Here is a 17,772-nt window from a genome sequence, read left to right on the forward strand (position 1 = left end):
TTTTGCAGTTTGGTTGATTTTCTTCCATGTTTTACCAGATGAAAGAGCACTGCTTATAATGTAAAAGAATACCCACAATAAGGAACCTGTAGAGTTATCAAATACCTAAACACCGTATTTCAACACACATAAAGGACCTTGAAAGCTTCTTCACTGTGAATATTTTTTTCCAAATAACATCTTTCTTTTGACAACAGATGGGTAGAATTTAGCAGCGAAGATAATATGTTATTAAAGTTTAAAGCAAAAGAGATGTCTTCTTGCCAGCAATGTGCCAGTAAGCGGAATCTCCTTAAACGATATTAGCTTGCAAACAGTTCTTGTTCGTTCTTTCTTATGCTAACAAGCATACGCGCATATTTTTTGCAGGTGAGACAGAAACCAATGGTGAAAGCCAGTAGATGCAAGCTTCTCTTAATGTTTTATTCTAATAGCCTCCCTAGTGCAAAGACGAGAGTGCTGTCTTTGAAACTCCAAGGCACTTCTGTTTCCCTGACCAGCAAAGACACAGAGCAGTGGACAGACAGTAGAATAGTCACACAGGGAAAAGGCAGCTAAATTGTAAAGGACTTCCACACAAAATAGATTATTGTCATGACATTATTTATTCATACACTCAGCCAACAGAATTTGGGGAAAAAATAATTATGATTCTAAATTATTATTATTATTTCTACAGTCACTTGCAAATTGCCCAAACATACCCAAAGCCTGCTTTCTTTACCCCCTGATGTCTGGCATTCCTGCATGTAGTAACATGGATTCACATAAACTAGTAAATTAATTTTGTTCAGCAGAGAAAGCAGCATGTTTTGGTTTATGCTTGTAGAGCTGTTTCTTAAACTCAGGAATTGTTATGAATTCTTGTTAGACTTTGTTGTATAGATTAAATCCTAAGCAACGCTCAGGATATTTGAGTATAAATGTTATTCTTAGCCATAGGGGGCAGCAAACTGTTACATTTCTTCTAAATCTGCCTTGCAGCTCGACCTACCGAGCAAAGACTTCATCAGGAAACACAGTACAGGATTCCCTTCAAGATCCTGGACTTCTTAAGACTTTTGAATAGTTTAAATGTTTTACATATTGCCAGAAAGATTCGTGTAAGCTTCGGATTCTACATAGCCAGAAAAAAAATCAAACTGCCAATCAAAATCATTACAGTCCAAATTGCTACCAAATGCTCTAGTCTTACAATAAACACTTCCAAAAATTATAAAAAGAGGCAGCATAACTCGCCACACAACTGTTGCTGCACTGCAGGCACTGGGACGCAGAGCCTGTGAAGCGTTAAGGAGCCCCGTGTTCTGCACGTCACCTTCTTGATTCCATTACAGAAATAAATCCCAAGTGCCCGATTTATGTTGCACAGGTTTGCCAAAATGTGTGAATTTTCTTCAAGTTCTTGCAAATGAGTGGGGTTAGCCAGGAAGTCCAACACTCCGGTAACTTGAGCACAACAGTTAGAGCCTAATACTAGCAAGAAAGCGTTAAGAACGATCTCCATGTCAAACAATTCATCAGTTCATCCAAAAGTTACTCACTGCCATTGTTGAGGGCCTTAGGGCATTGCCTCTCTCAATAAACAGAAAAAAAAGCCATATCTTTGGCAACACAGCTAATATATAATAAATGTTCTAACGCTGTGCTGTTTGCTGATTTCTGTAAAGCTTCGCCTGATTCCTTTCCGAAAGGATTCTCAGTACCACTTAAACCAGAACATTAAATGTTCTCTGCATTTCTGTTCCTCTCTGATACAGCGGTTGAAATTTTCAGTCCAAGGAGACTTTGGTAATATAGTTCCTTCGATTTTCAAAGGAGCTAATGCCTTTAAGGAATCATGACTGACCATGCTGCTGAGGAGTCAAATCCCAGTCTGTGGACAGAACTTCGTGGTTCACTAAGCTTACTGGACTGTCTGATTCACTTGAATACAGAAGCTTCAATATCTAGAGAGTCATTCATCTTTGTCTCAAGCACAACGTAATCTCATTCAGCAGCATAAAAGGTAGGAGAGAAAGGAACCATAAAAATAGTGAGGAAACTTTCAGAAAGCCAATGTTCATTACTACCTGCTCTTGTCTGACGATGAAGGTGATGTCTTCCCCAGGCTTAACAGCCAGACTTTCTTCTCCGATGCTGATCTGAAGTCCCCTGGGGGCAATCAATGGACACATATGCTGTGCCAAGTTCTGTTGCAGGTCTACACCACCTTCACACACATTAGAAACAACTTTCCTGTACCTGCAAAAACAGTAAGCAGCGAGCACAATGAACCGGAGGTGAGAGGGAGAATGCCATCAGAGGCACTGAATGCGAGTGTGATAGCAGCTAACAAATATTCCTTGGGTTCACAAACAGACAAGACTGCACATGATCCAAACCAACTCATGATGCAAATACTTTGATGACGGACATTGCCCTTACTGAGTAAAACCTGTTGAAGAAAGGGCGTGGAGCACAATGAGGATTTCACTGCCTGCATTGCAAGAGTCTGCCTTTTCAAGCTCAGAAACATGCCTGACAAGCCCTCCACAAGCTAGATAGTCTGCTGCTCTCTCTGCCATACCCTTTCCTAGCTTTCAACAGTCTTCATTGCTCTAGAGGCCTTGGTTCAAATCCCAAATATCAGGAAGAAATTAGATCAGGCAGCTTCTGCATTAACCCAGAACCAATTGCTTATCTGCTCCTCTCAAATCTATGCATTTCTTAAGACACTTAAAGCATTTATTTAACATAACAGTATCAAAGAGTGAAAAGCCTAACACTTTTGAAGAATTAATAACAAAAATCTTGGATGTGTATAGTAATTATTTACAGATCAGTTTCACTCAGGTATGTTATTTTTAAACATCCTTTAAAATTGGAGTCAGCTTTTGCTCTTTTGAATTCCTATTCTGTATATCACAGCTGTCAGCCACAACTCAAAAGGCATCATTTTCCTTGGTAAGGCAAATATACACAGAGACTGTGATTCTATTGCCAGATTTGACATTTCGTCATTTGGTTCTTATCCCCACAACTGACAGAGATGATGTTATGATAAGCCAGAATAGATGCCAGCTGCAAGTTATTCTCAGCACAGACGTCAGACTACATTGTAGTGTATATTCTATATGGCATTGTTTACAGTTACTAAAGCTTTCCTTTGATTCTGAGTGTCCCATATGGTCAGCAAGAGAATCTATTCTCCACAGAACTCCTTACTCCTATGGAAGTGAGAGACTGGGAAGTCCTGTGAGATGTTACTGGCTCCTCAGAGTAATTCATTGGCTTCAAACTGAAAGCTGGTCTGAACTCAAGCAACGGGCTAAAAAAGGAGCCTTTGAATGGACTTTTCTGTCAGAAGTGTAGCAACGGTTACAAAACCATTGAAACCACTTTTGTGGCCCTTGGTTGGAATCTTCTCTCCCACTCTGGAAGCCTCTGCAAGCCACTTGAACACAAAATCAGCTTACCCAGTGCTGCTGGTGTATGCCTGCCCCAGCACACAGTCTTCAGGAGGTGCTTCTGGGTTAAACCAAAAGTCAGCAAAGCATTTGCTCAACTCCGACTTCAATGGTGCAGAGCGCTCAAACCCGTAATCACTGAAAAACATCAACACTGAGGGTGTTACTATCCACACTTCATTCAGCAGTCTAATCTGGGATGGATGAGACTACTTTTTTAAGAGTAAAAAGAGCTTTTTAACATTATTCTACCAGCTGAACATACAAGTTGATGAAGCCAGTTCTGTTCTAATTTCAAAGGGAGTTGTGCACACCTGGGGGAAAAGCTGCTTGTAATTATTTTGTCTGTTCTGCAAAATTAACTCTCCTGGTAGCTTAGATTTTTAAAAGGTTTCCTTTGCCACTCAGACCAAAACATTTCTTCTGTGTTTTTTTGTTTTGGGGTTGTTTTTTTTTTTTGCTTAATTTGCAAATAGACAGGGTTTACTTGCTTTATAAATCAATCAAATGGTCATTTTTCACGTCTTGATCAATAGAGAAAAACATCAGGATTTGTTCAGTCAAGCGAAACAAACACTTAAAACATGGCAATGTTTTTAAACAACGGCAAATGCAAAAGCAACTTGTTGTTCAAAGTACAGGTTGTGTGTTTATGCAGGCTATGTGGGCAGAGGGGCAAAAGGAGGAAAATAAACCCAGCTCAAACTCTAAGTAACTATTTACTAGCAACAGATCAAAAGGTCCAAAGACAGACTCACCATAAGAAATCCGAGTTCACACACTCACAGACTTTGGATGTGAAAGCTGATGTGAAACTTCTCCCTTTAATGCACCACGATGAAATCTTCCTCTTCCGAAAGCTCCTCTGCTGGCCCATGATGCAACGATCACCCTGAACATCAAAGCACTGGACTTATTGCACGTGTAACCTACACCACACAGACGTGACCTTATGTTGTCATGAGGAAGGCTGGTCTTGCTGCCAAGGCTATAAACTTGTATCAACTCTTTCATATGCAAATGTATAGGTATACAGAGTTCTCATACCCACTGCCATCCACTAATGCGCCATTACAGAGTTGTAACATACACGATGTTTCAGGGCACAAATCCAAAGATGTACATGAAAATTTCAAGTGCAGTTTAACCCATGTTTCATGTTTGCACAATCCAGGCACAGCCCTACAATTGTCCATTTAAAAATTCAGCGTGGATGCACATGGCTGAAGGTCTATGTAAACCACTGTCTCGTGTCAGCAGTCAACACGAAGCATCAACCATGTGGACAAAGGTAGAATTAAGACTATCTGAACACACTCCACTGGTAACTGGGCAGCTGCAAGTACTCTGTCAAAGTCATTTTAGTAGTTTCCAATTCCTGAAAGCCATTTCAATGCCAATATCCCAATACACTGTTAACTTTTTAGGCTCAGATCTGCAAAACATTCCTTGTAAATACACAGCATTCCCAAGCAAGAAGTATAAAGGCTGCAAGCAGCCTCACAGTCACAGGCCCTGGTTCTCATGGGGGACTTCAACCACCCTGACATCAGCTGGGAAGACCATACAGCTAGGCAGGCGCAATCCAGGAGGTTCCTACAGAGCATCGATGATAACTTTCTGATGCAAGTGGTGGAGGAACCAACAAGGAAAGGCGCGCTGCTGGACCTCGTGTTAACAAACAAGGAGGGACTGGTGGAGGATGTGAGGGCTGGAGGTGGACTCGGCTGCAGTGACCATGAAATGGTTGAGTTCAGGATCCTGCGTGGAGGAAGCAGGGCGATAAGCAGGATCAAAACCCTGGACCTCAGGAGGGCTGACTTTGCCCTCTTCAAGGAGCTACTGGGAGGAATCCCGTGGGCCAGGGCTCTCGAAGGCAGGGGGGTCCATGAGTGCTGGTCGCTCTTTAAACAACACTTCCTCCATGCACAGGAGCAATGCATCCCCCTGAGAAAGAAATTTAGCAAAGGAGGCAGGAGACCTGCATGGTTAAACAAGGAGCTTCTAGCGGAGATCAGGCAGAAGAGAAAGGTCCATGGAATGTGGAAAGAGGGACAGGCCACTTGGGAAGAGTACAGAAACGTGGTGAGAGCATGCAGGGATGCGACGAGGAAGGCCAAGGCTCACCTGGAATTGAAGCTGGCAAGGGATGTCTTTAATCAATATGTTGTATAGAGAATGTAGCTTCCCAAAACTGGATTTGGCCAGAGACCCAGGATTAGCACAGCCCTAATGCATTACTGCAGAAATGACATTGCCCAAAACAACTGGACCTCATTACATGATCGGTCCACTGAGATCCTAAATTACTTCTGGAACGGGCTTTACTTATGGCAATTTATATATCAGTACGGTATGTGGTCAGGAAGTTGGCAGAACATATGACTACATGTTGAAATTGCTTCAATCAATGTTGCACATTTTAGTTTATGGTATATGTATCACAATCCAGCAGGACCACCTATTATTATGGCAGACCACCAGATACACTGCTGCCCTTCCCAGGACACAGATCACAGAGTCCAAAGGAACACAAAATCCTCCTCCGCTTTAAACTATTGTAAAATCAGCAAATACCAACATAGGGAGAACAAAGCTGGGGACGTAGCATCCAAATTCTGTTTCAAAACATTTTCCTAGCACACAGTTCTCCATGAATCTGAAACCTACGGAAAAGTTGTAGCTGTTAACATAAGACCATGAATACCTGTAGATTTGTGAGCTCCCAAGATTCATAGTCATCATCAGTGCACTCCCTGGGGAAGGACGGTCTGAAGTCCACCTTCACAAGTTCCCAGTCCGAACGGTAACTAATATGTCCAAAGACTCTGAACAAGAAGATCAAAAGTAAAATCTTGCTGGAAAGAAATACCATACATCTGAGATTCAAATTTTCAGTTCTGTCTTTTCCTTTCCATGGTCATGGTTCCCTACTGAAAAGTCCTCTTTTATTTATCTTTTATTCCGCTTTTATTTTTCTTCATATAAAACACGTCCAAGTTAGAAAACACTTGCCAATTGTGTCTATGGAACTCTACAATGAAACAAGATAGCTCATAGATAAGAGATTTTTTTCCCCCAGAAAACTACCCCAAAATTTAAATGGACCTGCACTACCTTTTCTAATTTGGAACCCAGTATTTTTGCCTATTATCTTGTTATATGAAATATTTTTTGACAGGGAGCTCAGATCAGGGAGCAGAGCTCAGAATCACCGGATTCAATTTCCAGCTCTGTTACTCGTTCCTTCTGATTATGGTGCAACTTCTACAGTTGTCTTTCTGGGTTTTTTTCTTAACTTCTACAGATTTCAGATGTCAATTTGCTATTGTTCAAACTCACAGCAGTATCGTAAAGTTGTATTCATTTCTAAGGAATATACTGAATCTACATACTGGGCTGAAAAACTCTCAGTCTCCTCTTCACTCCAGATAGTCCAATGTATAACAAAAGCCAGCCACAAACAGCAAATTTATTCTCGGAAAAAAACTGGAAATCTCATTGCTTTTAAAACCAAGCTGCACTTTCAAAGGAGCCAACATTTTCAAAGTCAGAATATTTATTTCAAAAACAAAATGGGTAAGTATGACATCCAGCAACAAATTAGAAAGGATAAAGACTCTATTTGGGTAAAAGTCAAATGTATTTGTGGTTTGTATCAAGCTTATGTGGCTTACTTGCCAAAGAATTTAAGGTTGATTCTGAAGCCAACAATTTCTGTGCAATTCATACTGCATAGAGGAGTTAATATTCCAGGCTTTAGTAGCATTCTTCAAACTAATTTACTCCTTTTGTTTTGCCTTCAGTTTTGTCCAAATCCCGGCCCAGCAGGAATCATACAGTTTTGCTAGAAGTATTCTGCTGTGCACAGTCATTTCTCTTTTCCTGAACACCAGGTTCAAAGAGAAACCAGGGTAGACCAGAAGTGAGGAGACAGTGGATTCTCTGCAGCACAGAGGCAACATCATCGCACTAAGCCTCGTCCCTGATAGATGGATGTAGAACTCCGAAATCTACCAAAGAGGCTGAAAAATAGTTGCAGACACTAAAGATGTAGAGTGACTTCCCCCTTTCCTTTCTGGTGCCTTTACTTCTCAGCCATAGAACAGAGTTGTAGGTATCTATAGATTACTGCCCATACTGCCCACGTTATAACCAAATGATCCATGCTCACAGAAAATTCCCCATCAGAAGTCCACTTAATTAAACAGAAACACACATATTTAGTTTGCATGTCTTACCCTGTTCTTAGTAAGGCTCTGAGATTAAAGGATTTAAATGATCTAACTTTCTTTCCTTTTCAATCTACCTGTGGGTCAGAAGTAGAAACAATACACAAAAACTAAAAAATGTGGCTCAGTCCACTGGCTGTATGTGCTCATAGGTGTGTGGTCCCACTCCTCTCAGCAGAAAGACTGTCTTGCATCAAGACCTACAGGTTTGGTTCCTTTTTCTGGTTTAGCTGGATCCTGAGAGCTGCTGTGACCATATAATCTTATTCACTTGCAGTAACATACGCAATAAAGTGACTACTTAGGTGGTCTCATGCTTTTTCCACAATGCCTGCTTCAATATGACTGGCTTTGCTGACAGGCATGAAGTGTCTTTTGCACGCTAAATACCTGTAACTTTTTTTTTTAATCTTTTTTCTTTTTTTCTCCATACAAGGTACTAACATAACACAGACTTCATCGTGTGCTTATGCAACTACCTACCTCACTGAATGCTTCTTTAGACATCACAAAACTTTACAAATTGGTTACATTTTTTTAGTAACTCATTTATCAACAAATACATTCAAGTGCAAGGAGCCAAGTCCTGTCAAAGCTCCATTCCTGCCTCAAGAAAAGTATTATCTATTGAACAAATGAAATTATCTTCATTCATGTTAGTTATCTCAGTCAGATTAGTCAGGAAAGGAGAAGAAAGCAGATGGTTGTTTGAGTTCAGTGCAGTACAGCATAATGAAATTCTCCTGAAAGTACAAAACAAAATCTCCGAACTATTAATCATCATCTTCAAGACCTCACAGATGTTAAAGGTGATTCCAGACGACTATGGAAAACATACACACACTCACATATATATGTGTATATATAACCATACATAGAGACCAACAAAACAGAGCCCAGGGAGTTACAGAATTAATTCTGATATCCACAAAGATACCAAATAAATTATGGAGCTATCCACTTATAAGCACCTTGGAGATAATTAAAATGATAACAAACAGCCACCACAGATTTGTCAAAACCAAATCATATGACACTAATATAATTTCCTTCTTTTACAAAGTAACTGGCTTACTGGATAAAGGAAAGGTGAAAATGTAGCATACTTTGACCTTTGTTAAAACTGTTACACAGTTCTAGCTGACACTATCTCAACATAAAAAAGAAAACACCAGTGCAGATAAGATCATTTTAATGAGGAATGGGAGTACATATCCAATTAAAAGAATCTATTTTCAAAAAGTAGTTATCTAACAGCAAAATATTTTGAGATATGCATTGCAAAGATGTGATGGGTCCACAGCAACTATTTTCATTAACATCCCTGTGGTCAAATAACAAATGCACACAGAATTTTGCTGATAACACAGAAGGAAGGGGGCAGACACTGACTGATGGAAGCAATGGTAAGAAATCAACATGATGAAATACTCCAAAACCAATTGCAAAAAGTACTCCTAGGAGAAAAAAAACCAAAAAACCAAAACCACAACAAACCACAACAGAGGCGCAAAATGAAAATGGAGAATAACTTCCAAATAGCAAAGAAAAGGCTTGGGGAAATCAGGGGAATTAAAAAAAAACTGCAATGTTGCTGCAAAACAAGAAAGACTAATTCTAGGTTGTACTTAGAACTGGAAAATAGAAAACATGGAGGTAATTATTTTGATTAATCTGTCACTGGTGGAGCCTCTGGAAGACTATGGTGTCCCATTTTGGATGTTCTATGCATATTAACACACCCACTAAAAATTAATTTGAAAAGGGGCAAGGATGACTCAAAAGCTGCTTAGAAAATGTAACCAGTGAAGAAAGGTTGAAACAATTGTTTTTTTCTTTGGAAAAGATAAAGCTGAGAAGTACAACAAAATGTCTTCTGAGTCTAGTTATATGTCAAAGAGTTGTCTTCAAAAAGACCTGGAGGAAGAGCAAAAAAGAGGAAGGACAAGGATCAGTAAAAGATACAGCTTCACGATTCTCTAAGTTCTTCTCCTCAGCACTGGTGAGGCCACACCTGGAGTGCTGTGTCCAGTTCTGGACTCCTCAGTACGACAGAGACATGGACAGACTGAAGAGAGTCCAACAAAGGGCCACAAAGATGATGAAGGTGCTGAAGCACCTCTCCTATGAAGAAAGGCTGAGACAACTGGAACTGTTCAGCCTGGAGAAGGCTCAGGGGGATCTTCTCAATGTCTATAAACACCTGAAGGGAGGGTGCAAAGGAGATGGAGCCAGGCTCTTTTCAGTGGTGCCCAGCTACAGGACCAGAGGCAATGGGCACAAACTGAAACATGGGAGGAACTGAACTTCATGAAACACTTTTTTTACTGTGAGGGTGACCAAGCACTGGCATAGGTTGCCCAGGGAAGTTGTGGAGTCTCCATCCTTAGTGATACTCAAAAGCCATGTGGACATAGTCCTGGGTGACTGGCTCTAGGTAGGCCTGCTTGAGCAGGAGGGTTGGACCAGATGATCTCTAGAGGACCCTCCCAACCTCAACCATTCTGTGATTCTGTAATGATAATGGTACAAGCTATTGAGGTTTTATATCCTCGCTTACTGGAGTGAGAAATTAGTGAAACATCAGGGTTAGAGATAGAGAAGATAAACTTCTGAGATATTGCCCAGTCCCACATCCTGCAATTTTATAAACATTTTAGAAATTATTCTAGAAATTATGCAAATGATACTAGAAGAATATGGAAAATGTGTAAACTCTATGTTTATACAGGAAAGGCACTTCTTCAATAGACAAACTATAAGCCTCTCCTCTGTGGATTTTCAGCAAAAGACAGAAATAACCTCTCTGCCTCTTGGTCTAGCCTCTTCCAGAAAAAAAAACAAAAAACCCCAAAACCCCCAAACACCCTTATTTCCATTATGGCTGTTGATTCTACAGACTGAAAATCATGTTCTGACACACCACAGTAACTGTACCACTGATTTCACAATTCTCTGGCTTAAATAAAATTCCTGAGACTCCTGCAAGTGTTCCAGCACAGCCACAAACCCCATGAAATATGCAACCATATAGATTTGGAATTCCTGGGGAAAATTTCCTACGGAATCCAGGACCTTACATGCACCCAGCTTAGCAAGCTGTTTGAAGACATGACCCCACGATTATTAATGCTGTTGCTGCAATAACAGTTGTTGCCCTGCCGAGGACAGGGTTTTGCAGACACATTAGGATAGCCCACTTAAAGGAATTACCAAATATCAGTAGAATAAAAAAGAAGTATTTTTCCAAAGTAAAAAAGGCAGGCATATATTAAGTAGCATTCAATGGATTAGACAAAAATATGAGCTACAATAAAGCAATACGTAACAGCAATCACTATCTAATTGCTCAGGTGCAAAATATATATGTCCAATAAAATCATATGAATGGAAAAAATGGAACAGTGCAGCAAGTGTAACTGATGATTAGAAGTTAAATATCAAGATGATAGTAAGTCATAAGCTACTAAAACCTTCCTCTTGATTAATTATATTTCATTAGAAAGCCATCACATCAATTCTGTTGAAACTATGAAAGATGATGCTGAGATAAATAATTTTTGAAATAAATTCCAGTCACCTTGGAAATTCATTTACTTTTATTTGCAAGAATTCAGGATCCATAATTTTAACTTCAGTATTTCAGTTGCCATAACAACTTTGTACATTTGCTCCTAGTTCATTTATGAGCACATCATTTTTTAATTTCATTGCATCATTCAATAGCTAAGACAGTTTAATGCCGTTTTTAAGCTAACTCATTTAAACTATTTGCTGGAGGATTGCTGGTTATTTCTGTTCCTGATAAGGCTCATAATGAGGGGGAGCTAATTTAACACAAATGATATGCAATGATAATCTCTTCCAGTAAATTCATGTTTCTATTCAATAGAAAAGGGCATCTATTCAATAGATGTTCTTAGTTCAGACGAGCAGTAACAGCTGTGTCGCCCGCTGCCTGTGTCACTTGCAAACCACCAGACTGAAGCTTCGATAGTGCTGATGCTGGAGACTCCCAAAGACCTACCAGGTAAGAATTCAGCTTCCATGGCTTCATTCTGGAGAAACGAGCCTGAGTTTGACAACACACTGCTCATCTCAGATGTCACAAACATCTTTTTATAACCACTACACGTGCCTTCCTCCTTAGCATTTCTGCTGTGTTCTTCAGGATTTTGTTCATAGGGTTTCACAGTATCAAAACACTCTCCTGTGAGGAGAGGCTGAGGGAGCTGGGCTTGTTCAGCCTGAAGAAGAGAAGGCTGTGAGGGGACCTAATGTATACCTACAAATATCTCAAGGGTGGGTGTCAGGAGGATGGGGCCAGACTCTTTTCAGTAGTGCCCAGCGACAGGACAAGGGGCAATGGGCACAAACTGAAGCACAGGAAGTTCTGTCTGAACATGAGGAAGAATTTCTTCCCTCTGAGGGTGATGGAGCACTGGAAAAGGCTGCCCAGGGAGGTTGTGGAGTCTGCTTCTCTGGAGACATTCAAGACCCACCTGGACAAGGTCCTCTACAGTCTACTGTAGGTGACCCTGCTTCGGCAGAAGGGTTGGACTAGATGACCCACAGAGGTCCCTTCCAACCCCTACCATTCTGTGATTCTGTGATTCTTTGTCAGAGCAGATGGATTTTAGCTATAGTGTCCCATATCATGGATCCAATGCTATATAAAGACATGCCTTGAGCATCTTTTTGTAATATTATGGTGGTTTACCTTTGAGCTGCTAGCCATATTGTCTCCAGATGAAGAAAATGTCTTTGAGCAGCCTGATGTCTGATATACCCATCAGATGTTCAGAGCAGCATAGCTGAACCTGCAATATTTTTGCTTTACTGCTGAATATCCAAGAACACTCAAAGACCTCAGAGCAGTGGAAGTGCTCCTGCTGTACTACCCCACCAAGGTCATGAAGACAGCAGATGTGGAATTTATTCAGATGTTCAACACAGCAACTTAAATTGTCCAAGTTTTGCAGTCGTACTGAAGACTACGTGACAACTGCATGATGCATAGCTACTTTTGTTTGAAATCAGATGTCTCCTTCATTCTAGACATGTTGCTTTAATTTCCCAAGTGCTGCATTGGCTTTTGCTCTCCTCTACATGACTTTGTCTTCAACTGTGATATTTGACACAGCATGCTGCCAGGTAGCAGAAATTGTCTGCACAGCCCTGTACTGCCCTGTTGATACCCTCTGCTCGCTTAGCATGCCAGCTAGGTGTGGAACAGGACCTCAAGTCTTTTGGGAGAGCCTTCAAATGTATAAAACTATCGACAGTAAAACCTGGGGTTTGAGTCAGACTCAGTTGAGGACCCCACATACAGATAATGTGGGCTGTCTCCGTGGCTCTATCTTGGATAACACATCTAATTTCTTCTGGGCACCACCTAAGCAAAGATGACCAAGCATATGCATAAAAGGCAGGTAACTGAAATTCTTTATGGATTTAAACCTCAAAATCCAACAGTGAGCATGTGATCAAGCTGGGAAAGGAAACCAGACTCTCAGAGATGCTAGTTAACTATTTAAACAACTTTCAGTCTGTCTCTTGGAAAGTATTCATTGAAATGGAAGCAGTCACCGAGCTGTACTGAAAAGTGGTGTTTAGTTCTTGTTCCCAAGAAAGGCTTCCTCTCCCGTAGTAAATCATATTAGTAGCAATCACAATTCTCAGTGAACCTACTGTACTGTTAAAATATTTTTTCCAGCTGTCACACCTCCCTGACTATTTTTATAACACGATCGCAATTTCAAATTGAATACTTAATCCACATTATAGTTCACTAGATATCAGAAGCCATTTACATTAAAACAGCAGCAATTTTCTCAGTTGTCTCTCGCCTAAAAGGAACAGTGTGTTAGAAGCTTCTTGTCAATTTATGGTGAGCTCAAAGAGCCGAGTTCATTGCTTCACTTAGACCTTTATTACAAACAATGACAATATAACTAAAAATGCAAAGAAATGTGACAATCTTCTTTTTTGGCCTGTTGTAGTTTATATTATTACAGTGCCTTTGAATATACAGCAAAACTCATGACTTCCCCATGCCAAAATCTGTAATGAAATTACCAAGTTGAAGGACCCACAGAGGTCCCTTCCAACCCCTAACATTCTGTGATTCTGTGAGTGAAGTGTTGAGGTCGTGGCATGGCAGGCTGCACTTTATCTCTAGCGTAACCGTTGCCAACAGGTAGCTCCTGAACTCACAGAAGCAGTAACATTATTAAGCAAAGATTTTCAAGGGGATATGGGTTGGAAGACCCGGTTAGCCATGACTATGTCTACAGTGCTATTTAAAAGCTACAATTTTCAAAAAGAAAATGACAGAAAAATCATTATAGACATGCTTTCTTTCCAACAGTTGTCTTTGCTTCTTTTACACCATTGTAAAATCAACAAAAACTAGAGAAGTCAAAGGGTTCATACGAGTAAAATGGATGAAAGTAATGTAAGATTCAAGCTGCAGTCTGTAATACATCAAGATTATAATTCCACATATTTTTCTAATTCCCCAAAAGAACATGAGAGATCACATTTTCAATGACCTTCCTAAATTACAACTACAGAAATGATGAATGCTTCCATGTGCAAAAGTAGACACCTGCCTACACAAAGCAACTGCAGATAAACAGTGCTTGCGTACACAACAGATCACGTGCAAATATGCTAAGACACTTATGATTCAAGTGCCTTAAACTACAAACACATGCATAAACTTAATGCACTAAAGAGAAGAGTACGTTTTCTTTTTTTTTTTTTTGTTTGGTTGCCAAAGTGAAAAATGAAGGGAGGAAATAATTTAGTTGAAATTGAACCCAAATATGTTTTTTGACTGTTTCCCGTCCCCCAAAAATAATAACTGCCAATCATTTTTTGTGCCTAAACATATTGGCTTCAGCTCTTTCAGGGAAAAAGAATGGAAGTGAATGCTTAGATTCTGAGAAATGCTGGGGAGGAGCAGGATGGGCGTGTTCACATTTTATCCAGAAGCTCAGTGGCTCTGTGTTGTTTGTGAATTACCTCCAACATTTTTTCCATCTATTTGGTAAATTCCTCTCCAAGAATAACCTTTTAACATGTAAGCTGTTTTGAAAAAATTGCATATTTAATGCCTAGCCTGATGTTTTATGCAGAAGTAAATACAAGGTGGGTAGTGAACAAAATGGATTAATTTAAGAAGAAACAGATGACATTATAAAGGACAGCTTTGCATCATTTAGCTCTCTGCTGTCATCTTACTTAAAGATGAAATTAATTTGGGATAGTTACACAATTCTATAATTAATTCTTTAGCTAATTTTTTCTTCTACTCACATAGTTAAAAATCAGATCTCTTTTGTCACAGGTAGGACATTGACAATTCTTCATTCAGACTTTACCTGGCAAAGCCAGACTAAATAGCTTGTGGTCACCAAAACTGTAGCTTCTTCATTCTGAGAGCAAAATCGAGTAAAATGGAGTTCAAGGCCCCATCAAAATCTAAGTGAAAATATTTGAACAATTTTATTATGGTTCAAAGTTTCTAATGTCTAACTCATCATCACCTTTTATCAGAAGTAGAGTCTATAAAGGAACTGTCTCCCTGACAGAGAAGTTAGAGCACCACAGCTGCAGGCACTCACTCAGTGACAAGGGCTCAAAACGACCCAAAGACTCGATCTGAATAAAAAAGTCACTTGTCACCCTTTTTTATGTCCTGCTCTCCTCCTTTAAACAGGGACAAAGTGATAAAAAAAACTTTTACAGGACATGGATTCTTAACCTTTCAGTTCCTCATATTCAAACATATTTCCAAGTCTTCTTTTGAGCAGAGGGAGAGAAAGGGCAGTCCCAGGGTCTTGGCTCCAAGACCAGGGGTTTGCAGTGACACTACAACACTGACTTACTCTGTTAAATTCTGTGTCCACGGAGGTGCCAGCAAAAGCACTAGCTGAAACTTGCCCATAAAGAGGCACCTGTATGTCTGGCTTAGCTGACATCTAAATTAGACTGAAATAGGCTTGCTTTTTCAATGCTCCTTCAGCAAGGTCACCATTCTCTTCCTGTGTTTCTATATGTTTCCTCCATCTGTTGAGAGATACGTACGTTCTTCATTATGCAGAGAGCAGAACAACCATTTCGTAACTGAGCAATGCTTCTCAATGAGAGATTAGCTAGTTGCAAACAAAACCTAGAATTTGCCTTTGGAAACCTGCTATTCTATTACATAACGAGGTTTTATCTACTATTTTTCTACCTTTTGTAAGCATTACAGTATGAGAAATTCAGTGAAAAGTTCACAACACAGAGACGTATGTCCACCTAGTAAGATACTCAAAGACAACAGGAGTAGTGTGCTGCCACGTGTGGCACAATAAGCCCCACAAACTACATGTAATGTTGAACATTATTGATGTTGTTAAAGCCGAGGTTGATATTCCTAGCAGAATCAACAGCTGCAAAAACCCAGAGGGTTCTCCCTAATATCTAACACCTGTTATATCCACCTTGTTTTGATTAACTTTAAATTAGACTATTTTCTTGCTTCCATTATCATCTAGGAACACAACAGGAATGCAACAATGGACTTTCAAGAGAACAAGATGCATCCACAGGAGTTCTGCAGTCCAGAGACGTCATGAAGCTCCCAGCAGCATCTGAAGTTGTTACTCTACAAGACCTTAGAATAAAAATTCCTCTGGAAAAAAAATACTATTACCCATGAGGAAGACTTTGATTCTACTTCACATACAGAAAAGCAGTCCTTTTATATAATCTTTTATTGGCCTTATAAAAGAGGCCATGGTCTGTGGTACCACGGTTATCTTGCCTACTGGGTTTACACTGCAATCTAAATCACCCGGCTTGGGACACACTCCCAGAAGCTGAACTGTGATTTAGAAGTCATTTTAACAGGTTTGAAACTTTCATTATACGAACTACTTCCTCTGGAGAGGAACATCAATATTTCAGACACACAAAAAGTCTTCCTTTTTCCACTGAGTTAGGCCATTACTCAATCCACTGTTATTAAGTAATTTCTCCCAAACTCAATATATTGTTAAGCATAACACTGGGTTGCAGTAACTTTCATTCTTAAAGAATTTAGAACAAAATAAATCCTACCAGACCATGCACTATTTTTATGAATATATATCAATTTGTTGAGAAAATTTCTTAGCAAACTGTACTTATTCATTTAGCAATAGAGTGGATTTGAGCTCTTCATTTAGACATTGATTTTTTCACACAGAACGAGTTTCCTAAACTTTATGAATACCTTACTGCTTAAAACTCCTAAAAATCTTAACTAGGTCTATCGCAGAGAACAATGGAATAAAATATATTTTCCTTAGCATTTGTGTGCACATATTTTGAATACTACAGGGGATTTGGATGAATGATTTAGATTAATGTCGACTGACAGATGACAACTCAGTCTATGAAAACTGTTGACAAGTCAACATTTGGGGTTTTTTTCTATTTTGGAGAACACACGAAACTTTCTGAAATGAAGACTTGAGGCAATCAGGTTCCCATTCTCCTGTTTCTTCAGTAAAGCTTTCCAGACCACTTCATTTTGGGGAAGTTAGGACAGAACGGGAATTCAAATGGAAGTCCCTTACAAGTCAGGTCAATGTCCCAGTCACCATGCTGGAGAATGAGATGTCACTCATACACACAGTGTTACCAGGTCCCTTAACATCTTTCCCAGATAATCTTTTTCTGGATTTCATTTTTTTAATAAAAATTAAAAATCTTGAACGAAATCCCTACGCTGACTCCAGCAGAACCAAGACTTTACAGTAACAGCTGCTTTCCATAAAAGTAAAATATTCTTTGACTCTTTTGTGAGTTTATTTTAGAAACTTTAAATTAAACCATGTCTGTTCCACCATTTTGCTGTAAACCTTTTCAGTTACTACCTTCCCACTTCAGAATTAATTTATCTCTGCTAATTTATGCAGATTTTGACACTGACTCTTTATTCAAAGTTCGTATTCAAACAAACTCTTTACCAAAGGGAGAAAATGCAATTCCTGTTCAAGTAAAAAATGTCAGACTAGGTCCTTAGTAATGGATTTGGATTCTTCAAGGTGAAT

General features: G+C 39.6%; 1 protein-coding gene across 4 annotated transcripts in view; it reads right to left on the reverse strand.

Annotated features, from left to right (window-relative positions):
• Positions 1 to 17,772, reverse strand: part of SORCS2 (sortilin related VPS10 domain containing receptor 2) — a 595,440-nt gene that overhangs the window by 38,227 nt on the left and 539,441 nt on the right. For all 4 annotated transcript variants that reach the window (XM_075420456.1, XM_075420460.1, XM_075420458.1 and 1 more), the window contains exons 15-18: positions 6,157 to 6,277; positions 4,208 to 4,341; positions 3,459 to 3,587; positions 2,073 to 2,244 (exon numbers count right to left, since the gene is read on the reverse strand). In XM_075420456.1, coding sequence (XP_075276571.1) covers positions 2,073 to 2,244; positions 3,459 to 3,587; positions 4,208 to 4,341; positions 6,157 to 6,277 — 556 coding nt within the window. The remainder of the gene's footprint in view (positions 1 to 2,072; positions 2,245 to 3,458; positions 3,588 to 4,207; positions 4,342 to 6,156; positions 6,278 to 17,772) is intronic.

The sequence above is a fragment of the Opisthocomus hoazin genome, chromosome 5 (assembly GCF_030867145.1).
Source record: "Opisthocomus hoazin isolate bOpiHoa1 chromosome 5, bOpiHoa1.hap1, whole genome shotgun sequence".
Taxonomy (NCBI): domain Eukaryota; kingdom Metazoa; phylum Chordata; class Aves; order Opisthocomiformes; family Opisthocomidae; genus Opisthocomus; species Opisthocomus hoazin.